This window comes from Mesoplodon bidens (genome assembly GCF_964165515.1).
Source record: "Mesoplodon bidens genome assembly, chromosome: 2".
NCBI lineage: Eukaryota > Metazoa > Chordata > Mammalia > Artiodactyla > Ziphiidae > Mesoplodon > Mesoplodon bidens.
Genome location: NC_138177.1, coordinates 102,207,494 through 102,230,232, shown reverse-complemented (window position 1 = coordinate 102,230,232; position 22,739 = coordinate 102,207,494). Strand labels below are relative to the sequence as shown.

Below are 22,739 nucleotides of genomic sequence, written 5' to 3'. Positions count from 1 at the left end.
CTTCTGCCTCAGTTATTCTGCTATTGATTTCTTCTAGTGTAGTTTTCATTTCAGTTATTGTATTGTTCATCCCTGTTTGTTTGTTCTTTAATTCTTCTAGATCTTTCTTAAATATTTCTTGCACCTTCTCGATCTTTGCCTCCAATCTTTTTCTGAGGTCCTGGATCATCTTCATTATCATTATTCTGAATTCTTTTTCTGGAATGTTGCCTATCTCCGTTTCATGTAGTTGTTTTTCTTGGGTTTTACCTTGTTCCTTCATCTGGTACATAGCCCTCTACCTTTTCATCTTGTCTATCTTTCTGTGAATGTGATTTTTGTTCCACAGCCTGCAGTACTGTAGTTCTTCTTGCTTCTGCTGTCTGCCCTCTCTCCCAGTGTTTAATATTTAAGGGATCTTTTCTCATGATCTTTTCTTATAGTTACTGGCATATAAGAACATTACTAATCTTTGCACATTCCGTTCACACGACACCTTCCTGAACTCTTCTTATTTGATGGTTTTTAAGTTGAATTTTTTGTTTTGAGATATACTTTATAGAATATGTGACTTTATTTCTTCTTTTTCAATATTTGTACCTCTTATTTCATCTTAGGTGGAGGGTCGAATCAAAAAATCGATGATTAATGCCAGGTATTCTTGTTTTTGGTTCTGATTCTAGGGAGAGAGAATGCCTCAAATGGAGATTGGCTTTTGGCTCCAAACACACTTTTTCATATTAAGGAAATCATTTAAAATGTTAGAATAACAGGTTATTTGTGCAATGCAGTGTTTTAGGACGATAAATGAGGGCAGTCATGAATATGAATGTGATGCCCAGAAGAAGACTAGAGACCAAAGCAACTGCAGCACATGTAGGGTTTGCATATAACATGCATTCAGTATTGCTGGCCCAAGCAAATTACTGAAAAATATGAATAGAGCACATGGAAGGTTTTATCTAGTGACCATAACAACAAGAGTTTGGGATATCTATTACACTAGGGTCTACTCCACGTGATACTTTTTCACGTTTATTGCATTTACCTCAAAACAGGAATTCAATCAACATATTACCAGAATGCTATTGTGCCAATGGGGTGACATGCCCTTTCATGTCAGCAAGGTACTTAATTTAGGCTTTTCGTTTTTAATTTTTCTTCTAATCAACGTCACACCCACATTTGTAGAAAATTTGTAAAGTTGTAAGAATACTTGCAGACTGTATATAACATAAGTACAAAAATGTTTACTGCAGTATTCAGTGAAAAAGTGAAAACAGCAATATGGAAAAGGTACATCAATACTACAGTCTACTATCCAATCATTAAAAAGTACAAGGTAGGGATTCCCTGGTGGCACAGTGGTTGGGGGTCCACCTGCCGATGCAGGGGGCGTGGGTTCGCGCCCCGGTCCGGGAGGATCCCACATGCCGTGGAGCGGCTGGGCCTGTGAGCCATGGCCGCTGGGCCTGCACGTCCGGAGCCTGTGTTCTGCGACGGGAGAGGCCACGGCAGTGAGAGGCCCGTGTACTGCAAAAAAAAAAAAAAAAAAAAAAAAAGTACAAGGTAGACCTACAAGTACCAACATGGAAAACTATGAAGGTATAAAGTTAAATGCAAAAAAGCTGAAAGCAATATATAGGGTGTGATTTATAAATTAGCCATACTCTGCTCCCTCAATGCTGTTTATGTAGTTATGTGTATATATGTACATGTAATGTCATAATATTTTGTTATAAGTACATGTATATACGGCAGGAGAAAAAAAGTGATACCAGCAGGGTATGACTCAAGCTGGTACAGTGTTTCCCTCCACAGAGGGTTGGAGTGGTTATAGGAAACTCCCATTTTTTACTTTATATGCTTCTTTGCTGTCTACAGTTTTTCAATTAAGAAACAAATAAAAAAATTTTGGAAAGAAAAGCATAACAAAACAAAAATAATCACTTACTGTCCTGAGGCAGATATTCTCGGGCATATTCAATAAAGATTTGCTGAAATATCCACATAAACGTAGTATCTGTACAGAACTGGTACTCATTTAATATTTTTTTACTAAATAAACAAATAAATAATCTTTCTTGGTGAAACATTATAAGCTTAATTATAGAGGAGTGAGAACTCTAGTTAAGTGACCCAGAAGTAAAGAATGCTGGCTCTAATTTTTAACCCTTTAAATCAGTTTTCACAACTTCTATTGTTTTATATATGAAAAAAGCCCACTCTGATTTTTATGTGCATTTTTTTTTTTTTGCGGTACATGGGCCTCTCACTGTTGTGGCCTCTCCCATTGCGGAGCACAGGCTCTGGACGCGCAGGCTCAACGGCCATGGCTCACGGGCCCAGCCGCTCCGCGGCATGTGGGATCTTCCCAGCCCGGGGCACAAACCCGCCTCCCCTGCATCGGCAGGCAGACTCCCAACCACTGCGCCACCAGGGAAGCCCTATGTGCATTTTAAAAATGTTTTATTTGAATGTCACTGAACTCTTTTCTTTAGTGATATGATCTGAAGATGCCAACTCATGCTCTAACAGAAGTCACCAGGAGTAAGGGTTGTCAGGTGAGGTGGTTAACAAATGAGGTGCAGACAGAGAAGCAAATAAAGGATGAACCAGAATCTACAGTGCAATGCCCTGAGCCTCATTTCCCCCCATGTGTCGAAGGGGTGGACGTCCCTGCTGAAACACAGGCCAACAAGCGGACTACTGCTTTCCAGGAAGAAAGCTCTGGTGAGATTTTTCACTTACTGTCAGTTAATATAGCTCTGGTAATTGGTTCTATTTGGAAAGGTTACTATCCAATTTTTCTGAAAGATATTACTTTAGCTACTCTTTACTTTAGAGCTAATCCCAGGGGAAATTACATTTTCTTTAGACAGCATTTCAAGATTTTTCTTCATATAGGTAATTTCACAGCTAAACATTCGCTTGTTTTTTGTTTCGCTTAGCTTTCTGCCCCTCATCTTTCTAATCTCACTTGCTTTATTTGAGTGGGATGGAAATGTTTCTCCCCAGAGATGCCTGTTTCTCTTAAAAAACTAGTTAAACTACTTAGAGACACATAGACGATAGAGGAGTTAGAAAGTGCACCAGGAATAACTATTTCTCTTCACTCTTGTGTAACAAATAAGATGAATTATGTACCTAAAGATTTTAAATATAATTAAAAGAATACACTGAATCAAAGGAATTAGGAGGAATGTGAATGAAGTTTCTGCTACAAAAGTAGGTCATCTCTACCATTCAATTAATAAGATTACATTAATTTAATATTTAGTTTTGAAATATGCTGTATATTTATATCTAGCACAAATAGACAAATATGATCATTTAAATATTTTTCTACAAACTAGCAAAAACATTTAGAAATTAACTAATTCCATATCAGAATAAGTTATTAACCAAACAGTAGAAAATTCCTATGCTACTTGGGCGACTCCAAGTGATTAACAATGGGTCATTTGTATCTTCTGACTTCTGGGAAGGTCTTCTTTATGTTTTTGGAAGAGCAGGCTTGTGCTGAAAATGTAGGTTTTGGCTTTCTAACAGAACAAAATGGGAACTGATGTACTTTTATTCCTAAAGTGCTCTGAGAGATATGGATGAGACACCTTGCCCAGGCACAGAGTTCAATTACTGATAATGCTTTAAAGTGGTACAGAGTTTCTGGGTTTACTTTAGAGGTCTGAAAAAAAATCTAACTATAAAGAGATGGTCAAGGCCTTTAACCACAGGAGTATTATCTACAGCTAGGAAACTGCAGTTGGTACAGTTACACCAGATTTTAAAAAGTGAGGTGGGACTTCCGTGGTGGTGCAGTGGTTAAGAATCTGTCTGCTAATGCAGGGGACATGGGTTCAATCCCTGGTCCAGGAAGATCCCACATGCCATGGAGCAACTAAGCCCGTGCACCACAACTACTGAGGCTTTGCTCTAGAGCCCGCAAGCCACAACTACTGAGCCCACGTGCTGCAACTACCGAAGCCCATGCACTCTAGGGCCCATGCTCCGCAACAAGAGAAGCCACTGCAATGAGAAGCCCACGTGCTGCAACGAAGAGTAGTGCCCACTCACCACAACTAGAGAAAGTCCGCGTGCAGCAATGAAGACCCAACACAACCAAAAATGAATTTTAAAAATTTTAATAAATAAATAAATAAATAAGTGAGGAAAATTGGGTGGGTAGGGGGGTGCTATTTACACAAATAGTGCAGAATAGGCATCTAAACAGAGGATATGATAAAACTCTGACTTAAACCAACACCCAAACCCTCCTTCTATAAATGGATTAAAATTCTGTAAGATATATATGGAAATACTATTTTACTGAACTGAAAAGAAGGGAAATCCCTACTTGCCAGAAACAAGAAGAAAATGAAAAGGCAGCAGACAGCCTGTAACACTGAGGTTTGGGAGGAAGACAATGATGCCAGAAACCTAGAGCTGGAGTTTGAGTGCTCCCTCCCCCCGCCCCCAGTTCTGGAGGAGAGGCATACAGAGGAACAATAAATTGGCAGTCGATATTTCCATGACAGTAACAGCTCCCCTATACCTGAAAGCTAGAGTGCTTTGGGATCAGTTCTCAGTCGTCTTCTATTTCCTAACTACATTCAATCCCTGGGTGATCTCACAGTTTCCTGTTTTAAGTACTACCATTTAAACACAGATGACTCCAAAATTCATATTCCAGACCAGCCTCCCTCCTCAACTTCAGACTCATATATCCAACTGCACAGTCAACATCCTTGTTTATATGGTTACAGACATCCCACATTAGCCCGCCTGCTCCCTCATATAATCTTCCTCATGTAAATGAATGGCAACTCCATTCTCCTGGTAGCTTAGGCCAAAAATCTGGATGTCGTTCTTCACTCCTCATTTTTCCCCCTACACCTCACACCTTATCTGTCAGGAAGTCCTATTAGCTCTTCCTTCAAAATATGTCCAGAATCTCACTACTTCCCAACACATCCACTGTTGCTATCCTGGTCCAAGCCATGTTGGTCTCTCACCTGAATTACTGCAATAGCTCCCAAACTCCTTTCCTTGCTCTGCCCTTCTCCCTTTGAGTTTATTCAGCAGCCAAAATGATCCTATTAAAATATAAGTCAGATCATTATCACTCCCCTACCTATACCCTCCCAATGGTTCCCCACATCACTCATGGGGAAAAAATCGAAGACTAAAAATGGACCAAAAGGTCTTAAAAAATCTGACCCCATTATCCTCACTTTGACCTCCATTGCCTCATAACCTACTCAGCTTTCTCTCTCTTACTTTGCTTTGGCCACACTGATCTCCTTGCTATTCTATAAACATGCCAGGCACAGCCCCACCTCAGGGCCCTTCCTTGCAGTTATTGCTTCCTCTTCAAGAATTCTCTTCCCTCAGTTTGCTTTACAGCTCACCTTCTTCAAGTCTTTGTTCAAATGTCACCTTTCCCAGCCACTCTACCCAAAACTGAAACCTCCCTTCAACTCCCCAATACTCTCCATTCTCTTTCCCTACTCTATTCCTCTCAACGTTTATCATTAACATATTATACATTTTACTTAATTATCTTGCTTATTATCCCCCCATTGGAATATAGTCACCACAAGGGCAGAGATATTTGTATTCTATTCACTACTGTATCACTAGAACCAGTGGGAATTCAATAAATACTTGTTTTAAAAAAATGAATAAATGTTAAATTCACAATTACGAAGGAAAAAATTCAAACTAGAATTCTAAACTAGAATTCTAAATTTAAACTAGAATGCAGTCAAAGGAGGGCAAAACAAAAACATACTTTCAGGCAAACAAAAAACATGGAAAGAATAAATCACTTACAGACCTTCCATGAAAGAACTAATAAAATATATATTTCTGGAAAAAAGACATTGGATCCAAAAGAAAGAAGTAGTAAGGGTAAGGAAAGAAAATACTACATAAATCTAAATAATTACTAACTGCATAAAACAATAATAGTAATAAGTAATTTAAGTGGAATAAAAACAAGGTAGAACCAAAACACTAAACAATAAAATAATACGATGGGAGGAGGTCCTCACAATTAAAACATTCTAAAAGCATTTTTTTTTTCAGAAGGAGGCTGGAGATATTAAGTTTTTGACTTTAAGGTAGATATCCATGTTAACAGTTTAAGGAAAATGGCTAAGAGAATAATTTCCATTCTAGGAGAAGGGGAAAAGGGAGGACAATGAAAGCTCAATTAATCCAAAAAGAAGACAGAAAAGGAAAAAAAATTAGAAGAAAAGTATGGTAAATAGAAATAATCAAATAAAATAGTAGAAATAAATCTAATATATTAGTAATCAAAATAAATGTACAGATACCAAACATGCTTGTTAAAAGACAATGATTCTCAGTTTTGAATTTTAAAATTGTGCTTTATGTCATTTATAAAAGACACAGTTAAAACATAATGACAAACAAAAGTCAAAAGAGATGGAAAAAGACACACCACACAAACACTACAGCACAGATTACAAAAAATAGCAAGAGAATATTTTGAAAATATTAATGCTGATATGTTTGCAAGGTTACCAAAATTAAATATGTTCCTAGAAAAATATCTTAAGTTATACTGTTTTAAAAAGAAACAGAAATCCTGCAAAGTCCTATAACCATAACAAAAAGAACACATCAGGGCCAGGTGGTGTTATAAACAAGTTATACAGAACTTAATATTGTAAAGGAAGAAGTAAATTGTCACTATTTGTAAATGACATGATATTATACATAGAAAACCCTAAACACTACACCAAAAAACTGTTAGAACTAACAGACACATTCAGTAAAGTTGGAGGATACAAAATCAACAGGCAAAAACCTGTTGTATTCAACAGGCAAAACCTGTTGCATTTCTACACAATTTAAACAAATTATGAGAAAGAGAAATTAAGAAAACAATACCATTTACAACTGCATCAAAAAGAATTCAATACCTAGGAATAAATTTAGCCAAGGAGGTGAAAGACTTGCACACTGAAAACTATAAGACACTGATGAAACAAATTATAGAAGACACTAATAAATGGAAAGATATTCTGTGCTCATGGATTAGAAAAATTAATATTGTTAAAATGCACCACCAAACCAGCTATACAAGAAATGTTAAAGGAACTTCTCTAGGCAAAAAAGAAAAGGTCACAACTAGAAACATGAAAATATGAATGGAAAAAGCTCATCAGTAAAAACAAACATACAGTAAAGGTAGGAAATTATCTATGCACAAATCTAGCAGGAAGGTTAAAAGACAAAAGTAGTAAAACCATCTATATCCACAATAAGCAGTTAAGGGATACACAAAACAATTATTTGTAAAATACGATATCAAAAACAGTAATCATGAGGGGAGGAGAGTACAAATGCAGAGTTGTTAAAATGCATTTGAAATTAAGAGATCAGCAACTTAAAACAGTCGTATCACAATCATAATCATATATATCACATACAAAAGAAAAAAGAATCCAAAACTAATACTAGAGATAATCATCAAATCACAAGAGGACAAAAGAAGAAGAAAGGAACAAGAAAGACCTACAAAAAGAACCCCAAAACAATGAACAAAATGGCAATAAGAACATACATATCAATAATTACTTTAAATGTAAATGGACTAAATGCGCCAATCAAAGACACAGACTGCCTAAATGGATACAAAAACAAGACCCATATATACGCTGCCTACAAGAGACTCACTTCAGATCTAAAGACACACACAGACTGAAACTGAGGGGATGGAAAAAGGTATTCCATGCAAATGGAAATCAAAAGAAAGCTGGGGTAGCAATACTTATAGCAGACAAAATAGATTTTAAAATACAGACTGTTACAAGAGACAAAGAAGGGCATGACATAATGATCAAGGGAGCAACCCAAAAAAAGAAGATATAATAATTGTAAGTACATATGCACCCAACATAGGCACACCTAAATACATAAAGCAAATATTAACAGACACAAAGGGAGAAATCAACAGTAACAATAACAGTAAGGGACTTTAACCCCTCATTCACATCAATGAACAGATCATCCAGACAGAAGATCAATAAGGAAACACTAGCCTTAAATGACACAACAGACCTAATGGACTTAATAGTTATATATAGAACATTCCATCCAAGAGGAGCAGAATACACATTCTTTTCAAGTGTACATGAAACATTTTCCAGGATGTATTACATGGTTCACTACAAAACAAGCCTTGGTAAATTTAAGAAAACTGGAACCATATCAAGCATCTTTTCTGACCACAATGCTATGAGACTAAAAATCAACTACAAGAAAAAAACTGCAAAACACACAGACACATGGAGGCTAAACATTATGCTATGAAACAACCAATGGATCACTGAAGAAATCAAAGAGGAAATTAAAAAAATACCTGGAGACAAATGAAAATGAAAACAATGATCCAAAATCTATGGGATGCAGCAAAAACAGTTCTAAGAGGGACATTTACAGCAATACAAGCTTACCTCAGCAAACAAGAAAAATTTCAAATAAAAAAATCTAACCTTATACCTAAGGGAGCTAGAAAAAGAAAAACAAAACCCAAAGATAGTAGAAAAAGGAAATCATAAAGATCAGAGCAGAAGTAAATGAAATAGAGACTAAAAGACAATAGAAAAGATCAATGAAACTAAGAGGGGGTTTTTTGAAAAGATAAACAAAATTGATAAACCTTTAGCCAGACTCATGAAGAAAAAAAGAAAGTGGGCCCAAATCAATAAAATCAGAAACAAAAAAGAAGTTACAGCTGACTCCACAGAAATACAAAGGATCATAAGAGACTACTATGAACAACTATCTACCAGTAAAATGGACAACCTAGAAGAAATGGACAAATTCCTAAAAATACATAATCTATCAAGACTGAATCAGGAAGAAATACAAATATGAACAGACCAATTACCAGTAATTAAATTGGATCAATAACAAAAATACCTCCCAACAAACAAAAGTCCAGGACCAGAAGCCTTCACGGGTGAATTCCACTGAACATTCAGAGAAGAGTCAACACCTATCCTTCTCAAACTATTCCAAAAAACTGCAGAGAAAGGAACACATCCAAACTCATTCTATGAAGTCAGCGTCACCCTGACACCAAAACCAGACATAGATATTACAAAAAAGAAAATTACAGGTCAATATCACTGATGAACATAGATGCAAAAATCCTCAACAAAATACTAGCAAACCGACTTCAACAGTACATTAAAAGGATCATACCCCACAATCAAGTGGAATTTATCCCAGGGATGAAAGGATTTTTCAATATCTGCAAATAAATAAATGTGATACACCACATTAACAAACTGAAGCATAAAAACCATACAATCGGGCTTCCCTGGTGGCGCAGTGGTTAAGAGTCTGCCTGCTGATTCAGGGGACACGGGTTCGTGCCCCGGTCTGGGAAGATCCCGCATGCCGCGGAGAGGCTGGGCCCGTGAGCCATGGCCGCTGAGACTGCACATCCGGAGCCTGTGCTCCGCAACGGGAGAGGCCACAGCAGTGAGAGGCCCGCATACGGCAAAAAAAAAAAAAAACACAAAAAAACACAAAAAACCATACAATCATCTCAACAGATGCAGAAAAAACCTTTTCATCAACTTCAACATCCATTTACAATAAAAACTCTCCAGAAAGTGGGCACAGAGAGAACATACTTCAATATAATAAAGGCCATATATGACAAGTCCACAGCTAAGATCATACTCAATGGTGAAAAGCTGAAAGCATTTCTTTTAAGATTAGGAACAAGACAAGAATGTCCCCTCTCACCACTTTTATTCAACATAGTATTGGAAATCCTATCCACAGCCAGAGAAGAAAAAGAAATAAAAGGAATCCAAGCAGGAAAGGAAGACATAAAACTGTCACTGTTTGTAGATGACATGATACATTAAAAAATCCTAAAGACACCACCAAAAATCTACTAGAGCTCATCAATGAACCTGGTAAAATTACAGGATACAAAATTAATATACAAAAATCTGCTGCATTTCTATACACTAACAATGAACTATCAGAAAGAGAAATTAAGGAAACAATCTCATTTACAATTGCAACAAAAAGAATAAAATACCTAGGAATAAATCTACCTAAGGAGGTAAAAGAGCTGTACTTGGAAAACTGTAAGACACTGATGAAAGAAATTGAAGATGACACAAACAGATGGAAAGATATACCATGTTCATAGACTGGAAGAATAATCTTAAAATGACCATGCTACCCAAGGCAATCTACAGGTTCAATGTAATATCTATCAAAATACCAAAGGCATTTTTCACAGAACTAGAACAAATAATTTTAAAACTTGTATGGTAACACAAGAGACTCCAAATAGCCAAAAAAATCTTGAGAAAAAAGAACACAGCTGGGGGAATCATGCTTCCTGACTTCAGACAACACCACGAAGCTACAGTAATCAAAAGAGTATGGTACTGGCACAAAAACAGACACACAGATCCATGGAACAGAACAGAGGTCCCAGAAATAAACCCATGCACTTATGGTCAATTAATCTAGGACAAAGGAGGCAAGAACACACAATGGAGAAAAGACAGTATCTTAAGTAAGTGGCACTGGGAAAACTGGACAGCTACATGTAAAAGAATGAAATTAGCACATTCTCTAACACCATGTAGAAAAAATAAACTCAAAACGGATTAAAAACCTAAATGTAAGACCGGAAACCATAAAACTCCTGGAAGAAAACATAGGCAGAAGACTCCAACATAAATTGTAGCACTATTTTTTTGGATCTGTCTCCTAAAGCAATGGAAACAAAAGCAAAAATAAACTAATGGAACCTAATTAAACTTAAAAGCTTTTGCACATCAAAAGAAACCATCAACAAAATGAAAAGACAACCTACTGAATGGGAGAAAATATTTGCAAATGATATGATTAATAAGGGGTTAATATCTAAAATATATAAACAGCTCATAATCTTAAAATGACCATGCTACCAACAACAAAAAACATCAAAAAAAAAAAAATCCAACAACCTGATTAAAAAATGGGCAGAAGGCCTGAATAGACATTTTTCCAAAGAAGACATCAGATGGCCAACAGGCACATCAAAAGATGCTCAACATCATTAATCGTGAGGGAAATGCAAATCAAAACCACAATGAGATATCCCCTCACACCTGTCAGAATGGCTATCATCAAAAAGAACACAAATAACATTTGTTGGTGAGGATGTGGAGAAAAAAGAACCCTCCTACACTGTTGGTGGAAAAGTACATTGGTGCAGCTACTGTGGAAAACAGTAGGAGGTTTCCCAAAAACCTAAAAATAGAACTACTATATGACCCAGCAATTCCACTCCTAGGTGTATATCTGAAAAAAACAAAAACACTAAGTCAAAAAGATACATGCACCCCAATGTTCATAGCAGCATTATTTACAATTGCCAAGATATGGAGGCAACCTAAGTGTCCATCAACAGATGAATGGATAAAGAAGATGTGGTACACATACACACACAAGGATGTGGAGAAAAGGGAACCCTTGTACACTGTTGGTGTGGTCACTATGGAAAACAGTATGGAGGTTCCTCAAAAAATTAAAAATAGAACTACTATATAATCCAGCAATTCCACTTCTGGATGCTTATCCAAAGAAAATGAAAACACTAACTCAAAAAGATATACACTACCCCAAGTTCATTGAAGCATTATTTACAATAGGCAAGACATGAAAACAACCTAAGTGTCTACCAATGGATGAATGGATAAATACTGAATGTAACGTGATTGATACATACATACACACACATGCACACAATAGAATATTATTCAGCCTTAAAAAAGAAGGAAATCTTGCCCTTTGTGACTACCTTGATGGACCTTGAGGGCATTATGCTAAGTGAAATAAGTCAGACAGAGAAAGATAAATACAATATGATCTTACTTATATGTGGAATCTAAAAAACCAGAAAACAAAAAACCCAAGCTCACAGATATAGAGAACAGATTTGGTGGTTACCAGAGGTGGGGCATTGGGGGTGAGGGAAATAGGTGAAGGGGTCAAAAGCTGCGAGCTTGCAGTTATAAAATAAAGAAGTCATAGGGATGCAATACAGCATGGTGACTGCAGTTAATAATATTGTAAGAAAAAGAAACTTAAAAAAATTAATTCCGTACTTATACAAATTCCCCCAAAGAGCAAAAAGTTGTGTATACCCTACAACTCACATAATGAGACTAGTGTAACCTTGATACCAAAACTAAATAAAGAACAGCATGAGAAAGGAAAAATACACGGCAATCTCCGTCATGAACATAAACCAAAAATTCCTAAATGATATGTTTGCAAATCAAAACCAGCAATGCATTAAAATACAGTGCACCATGAACAAACTGGGTTTATTCCAGGAATTCAAGACTAGTTCATAACCATGTAATTGTCCATATAAACAGAAAAAGTTGGAAAAACTAGAAGATCATCTCAGATGCAGAAGAGACATTTGATAAAAATCAACAACTAAATATTATTTAAAATAAAACACAACACATTTTTTAAAGCAAAAAGAATGCAAAGATGACCACTACACGGCTCCTATTCATTACCGTTCCGGAAGTTCTAATAACAAAATGAGAAAAAAGAACTAAAAGATGTAAGGATTACAAAGAAAGAATCACAATTATTACTACTTGTAGATGATAAGATTATCTTCATTAATAACACAAAAGTGTACAAATTAGGATTAGAGTGTAGCCAGGTGGTTCTTATAAGATCACTTTATAAAAATCAATTGTATTTCTATATATTGCAACACAGGAAATATTATTAAAAGTTATACCACTTACAACAATAATAAAAGAATACAAGGTACCTAGAAATAAACACAACGAAAGATATGCCAGACTCTTATGAAGAAAATTAGAAATGTTACTGAAAAGCATTAAAGGAGATCTAAATTCTGTAACGGAGAGAAAGGTGATGTTTCCAGATAGGAAGACATCATCAAAGAGATGTAAGTTCTCCTGAAACTGATGGACAGATTCAATTCAATTCAAACCAAAATCCCAACAGAGTTCTTTGTGAACATTTTTTTTTTTCCTGTTGTACGTGGGCCTCTCACTGTTGTGGCCTCTCCCGTTGCGGAGCACAGGCTCCGGACGCGCAGGCTCAGCGGCCACGGCTCACGGGCCCAGTTGCTGCGCGGCACGTGGGATCCTCCCGGACCGGGGCACGAACCCGCGTCCCCTGCCTCGGCAGGCAGACTCTCAACCACTGAGCCACCAGGGAAGCCCTCCACATAAGTTTTTAAATTAGCTTTGAAAAGTTCACAAAGAGGGGGCTTCCACTCAGATACAGACCTATACATACATGGAAACTTGAACTAACAGTGGAAGCACCGCGGATCGGTGGGCAAAGGACTATTCAATAAATGGTGCTGGGCCAGTACTGGTGGCTCCTCTACTAGACACTGCAGGTCTAGAGCATTCAGTATTCTTGGCTGACATGGGCTCTGCAGGAAATGTATTGATCGCTATTGATTTCTTCAGTCAGACCCTTCCTCTCCCCAATCTGGTGAGCTCCACAGAGGTACAAAAGATAGCTGTCAGGGAGGCTGCGGGTACAAGTCCCCTTAGCTGAAGTGTAGAGAGAGACGAGAAGTGTATTCCTCCCTTTATAAGGCTTGGTCAGAAGGTGTCTCTCTGCCCTGCCTCCTGTCCGCCTAGTGTGGCTCATAGGGGTGGTTGACACAAAGGACAACAGTCATGTTGCTTCTACTGCCCTCAATGGCTCTCTTCTGCATCTCTGCAGAAACTCTCCCCAGCTTTATATTCACGCATGAGCAGACCATTTCAGGAACGAGATAGTGTTTTTTCTCTAACAGGGGTGTTGCACTGCCCCAGCAGGAAAGTAACCGACAAAGGAAGGAGGTCGAACAGAGATGCTTAGTCCTATACTGTGATGTTACTTCGATAACGAGAAAAAAATAATGGCACTTATAAAATTGAAATCTTTGGCTTTCTTATTAAAGTGCATCAAACCCAACTTACTGGGTTCTAAAGCATCATGATCCACAGTACATAACAATCTTCTAAATGTTTCACTAAATCCTGACACAATTCAGCAAATAAACGGTACATACAGTGATGGACCTGGAGGGAAATAATTAAAACTGGAGCCTCCAAATTGGGTACAATTTCAGAAAGAGGAAAAGAACGTGCATACTAATAATTAGGTAAAAACAAAGATACCCACTCTGTATGTTGAAAAACAATAAGAAATTTGTAATCCTTTGATCTTTATATTTTTTTCTAGTAGTGTATGCCACTGCTAAATTATAAGACTTTTTTACATTATTCTTGTGAGAAAATTACCATCATTTTCTATAAACTCTCCAATTCTAATATATACTCTAAGATAAGAGATTAAATGACACTTTAAGTCTTTGATGCCTTGGATAAGAATTCTCAAGGCATTCTGTTCACAATGAGTGTTTTGAATTGTAAAAGAATACACAAGAGGCAGAGTGGGCTGTGCAGCAAAAGCGCAGGCTTTGGAGAAGACACATTTAGGTAAGTCCCACATATCTGCCAGGGCCTTGGCTGAGTTTTTTTTTTGTCTCTGAGCCTCATTTATCTCATTTGTAAAATGAAGCTACTATTATCTGTTTCACCCATTACTGAAAGGATCAATTATTGGCATACTCAATAGTCTCTACTATTTTCTCCTTTCACATTTGCCAAAAGGAAAGTTTGTTTTGCTTTATGTCAAACAGGAGGCTTTTCCTGAAATAGTCCAGTGTATATTTGTATAGGGATGAAGAGTGTCCTCCAAAAAGTCATGTCCACCTGGAACCCATGAAAGTGACCTTATTTGGAAATAGGGTCTTGTAGATGTAATCAAGTTAAGATGAGGTCGTACTGGAATAGGGTGGGCCCTAAATCCAATGACTGGTGTCCTTATAAGAAGGGCCTGTGGGGCTTCCCTGGTGGCGCAGTGGTTGAGAGTCCGCCTGCCGATGCAGGGGACACGGGTTCGTGCCCCGGTCCGGGAAGATCCCGTATGCCGCGGAGCGGCTGGGCCCATGAGCTATGGCCGCTGGGCCTGCGCGTCCGGAGCCTGTGCTCCGCAACGGGAGAGGCCACAACAGTGAGAGGCCCGCGTACCGCAAAAAAAAAAAAAAAAAAAAAGAAGGGCCTGTGAAGACAGACACAGGAATGGTCCTGTGACAATGGAGGGAGAGACGAGAGTAATGCTGACACAAGCCAGAAAATGCCAAGGACTGCTGGCCACCATCAGAAGCTAGGGAGAGGTGAGGAAGGATTCACCCCAGAGCCTCCAGAGAGAACATGGCCCTGCTGACACCTTAATTTTGGACTTCTAGCCTTTGGAACCATTAAAGAATAAATTTCTCTTGTTTCAAGCTACCCTGTGTGTAGTACTTTGTTATAGTAGCCCTAGGAAACTAATAACAGTATTGACTCCTGAAACAGAAATGAAGCATTTTGGCTCATCTCCCACAAAGAAAAAACATACCATTTATTTCACTATGGCTGAATAGTCATCGGCGCATTCCAAGATTGTTTGATGTGGATTTTCCAAGAACACAATTTAGTAGTGCGTTATTGAGCGATCATGTTTACAAGCGAACAAAACGTAACTAAAGCAGGCTTTAACTAACTATAAAAAGGTCAGTGGAGGATGAGTTATATTAGTGGATCCTGATTTCCAAGAAACGTAAGAACCACCAAGACAGGGCCCATATGGAAGCAGCTCTGGAGTCAATGAAGGCAGGAGTCACCATCTGGTTTCCCATCTTGTTCTTCCTGTGGATGAACTTCATTCTTTTCTCTAGCTGCAGTCTGTCTTTAGCCAGCAGGTGAAAACATGACTGCTGGCAGCTTCCAAGTTTTCTCTTTTACAGAGTTGAACCCCTGAAGAAAGACTACTTTCATTTTCTGGGCCCCCAAGTCCAAAAAGCCTTGAGGAACACTTTGAGTGGCCTGAGCTGGGTCGCCTGTCCACTCCTGAACTACCTGTTGGAGCCCTGTGGCCGGGCAGGTACCAGAGAGAGGGATGGATGGAGACGATCTAACAAGAAACAGCTCTAGTTTCCTTCCTGATTAAGTAGTTCCACTTTTTTCAATTTACCCCAAATTCTGCTATAATGCTAAAATGAAGTGAGCAACCAGGAGCAGGGAAGTAATTTTAAAGGCAAATACAGATATGATTGGAAGAATAAGAAGTAGTAATAGATAAATCAAATTATCAATACACGTAATACGTTGATAAAGAACTTTAACGAAGAACCAATAAGCACGTGAACTGGATGCTTTATGTAAGAATAAATAAAACAATTTTCACAGTTGGAATTACAGAGAAACAATTTTCTCTATTTAAATAATAGAAGAGAATATAAGAAATCAAGCAACCATTTTTATTTGAAGATTTATTTTAAAGAAGTTTTTATATTTGGGTAGTAAAAGAACTATATTTCATCAGCAATAAACAGTTGACTGCATTGTGTGAGCAGGGCACTGAAGGGTCATGAGATTGTTTCTAGAGAAAATTAAATTCAATACATAACTTGTAACTTTTCTTAGACATAGAAATTACCACTTACCATAGCACTGGGGTTTCTATCAGCTCGATTTACTTCAAAAGAATTTATTTTATGGGCACTCATTTCATCAGTGTCAGCAATGATATAATGTCTAGGAGAGTAAGCATCGGACAAGCTCTCAAGCAGCCTCAGCATCTCAGTGGTATGCCCACCTGGAAAAAAATATTGGAAGGCTTGAGAGTAAGAAACCGGTAATGGACATATCCATCTGACTACATTATACTAATACTATGTTTTGTGTATTTCTCAAAACACAGAAGGAATATTTGGAAATGATCATCTATGCCCTTGTATAAATACTACCTTTATATGGGGGAAGAGGATAATAAATGTATAAAAATAAAATCAGAACCAGCAGTAGGTTGTGCTACTGTACTACCTGAGGAAGGTACAAAGAAGTATAAGACACAGATCCTGTTATCAAGAAGTCTGGTGGGGAAGGGACAAGACACACAGACATACAAAGAGTGGCGCAAGACAGCAAGAAAAATTAAAATGGGGTTTGGGGGAGGGAACAAGCAAAAGGTTATGGAAAAACAATGTCCTAAGCATAGGGGAGATCCCTGGTAAAGGCTGAAATGACTTGAAACATGCAGCTAATGGACAGATATGAGTAGGGAGGCCACTGGGTGGGGGTGGGATTATTAGAACAGGAGAAGGTAAGATCTGGGATGGGTGATCAAGGCATGGTGGGAACACTGGGAAGAAAGAGGAGAGTGAAGTAAGGTCAGGAAAGTAGGCTGGAAAATGGGAAGACAGTTGCTGAAGGTTTCTGTGTTGTGAAGTAACATCAGGGAGTCATGAGCACTGACTCCCAGGGCTCAGATCTTCCTAAGGAAGACTTCTGTTCAACAGCTCCCAGAAGAGGTCTTAGACCTAACAGAGGTCTCAAATATTTACCAGCTTCACCCAACAACTGTGTGTTCAATTTCTGAAATCGTACAATCTCCAAAATTTTCATTCTTTAACTTTAAAACCATGAATTTAAAAACCAACTGTGGTCACTGAGGTTTCCTTCGGGGTAAAAACCCAAAAGAACATTTACCTATTACATTAACTATATACCAATTAAGCAAAGCAACCAAACTCCTTAAGAATGGGCCCTATCATACCTATTTAATTTAACTGCACAAGCCCCTGGCCTCAGCCAGGTTGATGTCTTTAACATTCTCTGTGTTCATCTCATTTGTTACCTCTTCCTTATCTCTGGTCACACTACAAAGCTCCCCCCACTTACCTCCCTTACTGTTGCAAGAAAGCTTTCAAACGTGATACAGTGAACATACAGGATAATCAAACAAATTATGTGTTTTCTCCAAATGCACATATTTTCTTATAGTAGAAAGGGAAAGATTACTCTCTAGATCCCAGAAGGAATTAGATATAGAAATAAAGTCATCAGAGAGTAAGTATAACAGGAATTAGAATCATGCTTTAACTTTATAACTTATCAGCCATCTTCTTATGTAGGGCAAGTAATTTACACATCTTATACTCATTTTACCATTTTTGTTTTTAACTTTGAAAAAGTGTGGTGGTTTGCAAAGTAGGTACTTGCAAACAATTACGGATAAATCCGAATATATACATCTTCCACTGCAATTAAAACTTCATTTTACCTGCTTTAACAGTCTTTTCTTTTTTCCTTAAAAGGAAACCCTCACTGAATACATTCTTTGAAAAATTAACTTTGTTACTGAATAAATAAATAATAAGAGCTTCGTCTTGCATTTTACTTTTTTATTAAGACTTATCCTTTGGGAATGAAATCTTCTCAGTTCTATCTTAAAGTATATCCAGAATCCAATCATTTCTCACCACCTCTTTTGCTAGCACCCTGCTCCAAACCACATCACTCTCACGTGGATTATGAGCAAAGCTTCCTGGTCTGTTCCCCCCTCTGCACTTGTCCATTCAAGTGTCCACTTGAGTCTACTCTCAACACAGCCTCTAGACTGATCTTCTTAAAAAGAGTTGATCAAATTATTTATCTCTGCTCAAAACCCTCCAAGGGCTCCCCTTCTCATATGGAATAAAAGCCTTTTTGTAATCTGACCCTTATTGTTACCTCTTGGACCTCATCTGCTTCTTCTCCCCTTACTCAGTCTACTCCAGCCACTCTGGCCTCCTTGCTGTTGGGTATCTGTCATCTCCTCAGGGAGGCTTTACCTGACAGTTCTGACGAAAATGCAACTTTCTTTCTCCTCGCCTCTTCCTAACCCACCTTTTTCAAACCGTAAACAGAAGGCTCAGTGAGGTTAACTAATTTGCACAAGATCACCAAATTAGTAAGTGGCAGAGATGTGATTCAACTCTGGTGTTATGTTCATTTAGAGGCACGTGGTCCTAACCTCTGCATGGTAGGAAGCAGTGGAGTAGTGCCAACAGCTCTGTAGAGCAGGGTTTAAAATACCCTTCCGCGATCTGCATGGGGCTTGCCTCCCTATATCCAACTCAGTACAATAGTGCCCTCGCACCTCTGGTCATCCCAAGTGCTATGGCCTTCTTTTCACATCCTCCCAGCCCTCAAAGCCCCAGCTCCCCCTTGTCTGGCTACTTCTTGGTCATCTTTCAAGTCTCAGTTTAGACATCACGACTTCCAGGAAGCTTCATGTCTCAAGTTCAGAAAAAGTGGCGCCCAGCATGAACTTCCATAGCAGTCTTAACCTCCCAGGTTATAGCACTTATTGTGGCAAGTACCCATTCTGCTTTTCGTTTTCTATTCTCCATTTCATTCACTGCTGTGTCCTCACAGCTTTCACACTGCTTGGGACATAGTCAGCACTCCACGGCAAGTCGTATTCGTCAGTTTTGTTATTTCCAGGGCTTAGCTTAGTGCCTGACCTCCCCTATGGCTCCAAATACATTAAGTGAATAAAGTAATGAATTACACGTGAACATAAGTTTAGACCATTTGCTAATACTTATAAATATTATGCTATCCGGATGCAATCTCCTGGCATTTCTGAATGTACACAGCATGCATATGTATCGCTCTGTCAGAGCTGTCCATTTAAAGAGGTACGCCTACAGAGCTGGCCGACTCCGTTTGGATTGTATTACCTGATTGCACAGGTTGTTGTTCACCCCCCGGCACAATATCCTGAAGTGTGTATTGTTCTCCCGTTAGTAGGTAACTGTTTCTATCCTCGTGGATTTTGTACATGTATATTTATAAATGTGACAATTCGCTTTGTCTCGCTTATCATGTAGTATTCGTAATTCCTAAATTAAATCCCAAATGCCTAGATTAATAATGCAAAACAGAAGTTTTTATTCAGGCAAATTGCATGTTAGCATCACGCGCTTCTGTGTCCTCTCTGTTCACTAATAATTTGTTAGAAAAATATACGCTACAGAGACGCTTAATTACAGACAAGTGTAAGTAACTCATTTGTCATTAAAGACGCGGCCTGGGCCACATCAACAACAGACCAGCATTTTGCCCAGCCTGGGTTGACCCGCTCCAGTCCCGCAGAGAAACTACAAATCTCAGCATGCAACGCTGCACAAAGTGCTAGGGGCCCTGCGAACAGCGCCGCGGTGGACTCTGGGGTTTGTAGTACCCGACCCGAGCCCGCCAGTCACCGCCCGGATACTCACCGGACCCAGCCACCACCAAGAGGCTGAGAGACCGCCGGGGCACAGCGGCGCGGGGACGCAGCACTACCCATAGCCGCACTGCCAGCAGCACGGCCACGGCTCCTGCCGCCGCCGCGAGGATAAGGGTGACACCCATTCGAAGACAAGACGCATGCGTGCTACCCCCCGGCGCCGGCCGCAGGAGCGGTGAAAGTTCAAAACTACGGGCGCTGCGGAGACCCAAACTCGAAGTGTGAGCCTCTTGGTGGGCGGGGCTTGTTGGCGGTGGGAGGAGTTCAGGGCCAGAGGCGGAAGCCTGGCCTCAGACCACCCCGCTGGGTACCGCGCGGGATTCTACGCACGTACAGCCCATGCGTAAACTGAAATTCGCGGATAAAAGCGCTGGAGGACTTTTGGTTTCGGTTCGTGAGGAGGTGAGGCCAGCTGGGCGCCCTAAAAAGGACCTCCCAAGTTAGCAGGTGTTCCAAATTAACCAACTTTGTGAATTCCACCTGAGACCAGTGGCATACGTCGCCTTTTTTTTTTTTTTTTTTTTTTTTTGGTGCCAAGGGAAGTGTTTCTGGTGCACATGCACAGCTACTGAAAGTGCTTGCCAGTGAAAGGTAACTTGGTTCAAAAAATTGAATTTCGGGTTCTCATCCAAATCTCCTCTTTCCCAGCACTCATATTTTTAATTTTTCTAGTCTTTTTCACAGATCTCATTGTGACCAGAGTAGCTAGCTGAGGGTGATCACCTCAAGTTACACCATGTTCCTGAGAGCAGTGGAAGTTCAGTGGCTCAAGGTAGTGAGATAGAGAAAGAATCGTCCTATTCAGTTAATTTTACCGCAAAGGCAACACCTCCCCCAGTCCCAATTTTGCTTATTTTTATGTTTACTTAATCCACATTGTAGCAATATAAAAAGGCTGAGATTAGAGAAGCCTCTTCACCCCAAGTGTAATTTGCCTTCAGTCCCCAATGGACCTGTAGGTTAGATAGGACAAGTATACAGATGAGTAAACAAGTCCAGAAAGGTGAAACAGCTTTCTCAAGTGAAACAGTGGCAGATGTAGATTTAGAAACTGGAAACCCTAACTGCTGCTGCATAGCAGTTTACGCCATGTATTCCTTTGCCAAATTCAAACTTCCTTGATTTTCAAACTTGCTTAGATCCTAGAATGTGTTTTTAAAAATGCAGCCTTGGGCTTCCCTGCTGGTGCAGTGGTTAAGAAGCCGCCTGCCCATGCAGGGGACATGGGTTTGAGCCCTGGTTCGGGAAGATCCCACGTGCCGTGGAGCAACTAAGCCCGCGAGCCACAACTACTGAGCCCACGTGCCACAACTACTGAAGCCCGGGCTCCTAGAGCCCGTGCTCCGCAACAAGAGAAGCCACCGCAATGAGAAGCCCGCCCACTGCAATGAAGAGTAGTCCGCACACAGCAATGAAGACCCAATGCAGCCAAAAATAAAATAACTAAATTTATTTTTTTTAAAAATGCAGCCTCTCAGGGTACAATAGGGAGCTCCTGAATCAGAATCTCCAGGGGAGAGGACTGAGATCAGCTCCTCTAACCAATGTGTCTATTTCTATCGGCAGGCAAGTTTGAGAGACATTTAGGTACTTCGTAGCATCATTTTCTGGCTAATGGACCTCACATACTTCCTGTATTCTATCAAATCCTCTTAACCCTATATCCTCACAATAAGGTTATAGGGTGAATATTATTCCCCTCTTTACAGGTAAAGAAAAGGATTCTATAAAAGTTAAATAATTTGCCTACGTTTAGCTAGTGGGGAATTCCCTGGCAGTCCAATGGTTAGGACTCTGCGCTTCCACTGCAGGGGGCACAGGTTCCATCCCTGGTCGGGGAACTAAGATCCTGCATAGTGTTAGTAAGTGGTGGAGAAATTTTATAATTGTGGGCTTAGAAGTCAATGCTTCTCAGATTTTGATGGAATCAGAATCCCCTGGGCTTACAAATATGTAGTTGGAAGTCCAGAGGTAGGGCCTCTGGCGCAGTATGAAAAACAGCTTAAGAATATTACAAAAGATGTAGTTTTATTTCATCTACCCACTCTGCCATTCCCAGCAATGGCTTCAGCCTAAGACTCTCTCCCATCATACTTTTAGAAGAAGACATTAGTTGTCTCAGAAATTAACATCCAGGCAGGGCAGTCTCCAGATTTCAAGAGGTTATCTTGTCCTTGGGTCTTATTTTTAAGAGTGAGGAAACCTTTTCCAGAACCTCCCACAGCAGACTTTCACTCCTTTTGGCCAAATTTATATCACTTGCCCCTTCATAAAAGGAAGGAGACCACAAATCTGGCTGAGGTAGGATGAAGGATGACATACAACTCACCTGTGGTACCTGGCTGTTTGGTGGAGGGTGGGTACTGAACAAAACAGGCATTCTCTTGGAGAGGAGGATGTTGGAGGAGGGTGGAGGAAAGGTCATTGCTGGGTAGGCAAATAATAGTGTTTGGATTGCTGCGAAGGTAATGCATCTGAGCTGGTGTTGTAAACTGACACAGGCAATGCAGATGTTTGGCATATTAATAATGTTAGTC

At 39.4% G+C, this 22,739-nt stretch overlaps 1 protein-coding gene across 7 annotated transcripts in view; it reads right to left on the bottom strand.

Moving 5' to 3' along the window:
- ALG14 (ALG14 UDP-N-acetylglucosaminyltransferase subunit) overlaps positions 1–20,436 on the bottom strand; it is a 108,850-nt gene extending 88,414 nt beyond the window's left edge. For 6 of the 7 annotated variants that reach the window (XM_081225587.1, XM_081225588.1, XM_081225582.1 and 3 more), the window contains exons 1-2: positions 20,192–20,436; positions 16,589–16,740 (exon numbers count right to left, since the gene is read on the bottom strand). In XM_081225587.1, the coding sequence (XP_081081713.1) occupies positions 16,589–16,740; positions 20,192–20,327 (288 nt within the window). In that variant the 5' untranslated portion in view covers positions 20,328–20,436. Of the gene's footprint in view, positions 1–936; positions 1,513–1,933; positions 2,003–16,588; positions 16,741–20,191 lie in introns of those variants that run through there. The other variant, XM_081225585.1, reaches the window with a different exon arrangement.
- Between the last annotated feature and the right edge of the window lie 2,303 nt (positions 20,437–22,739).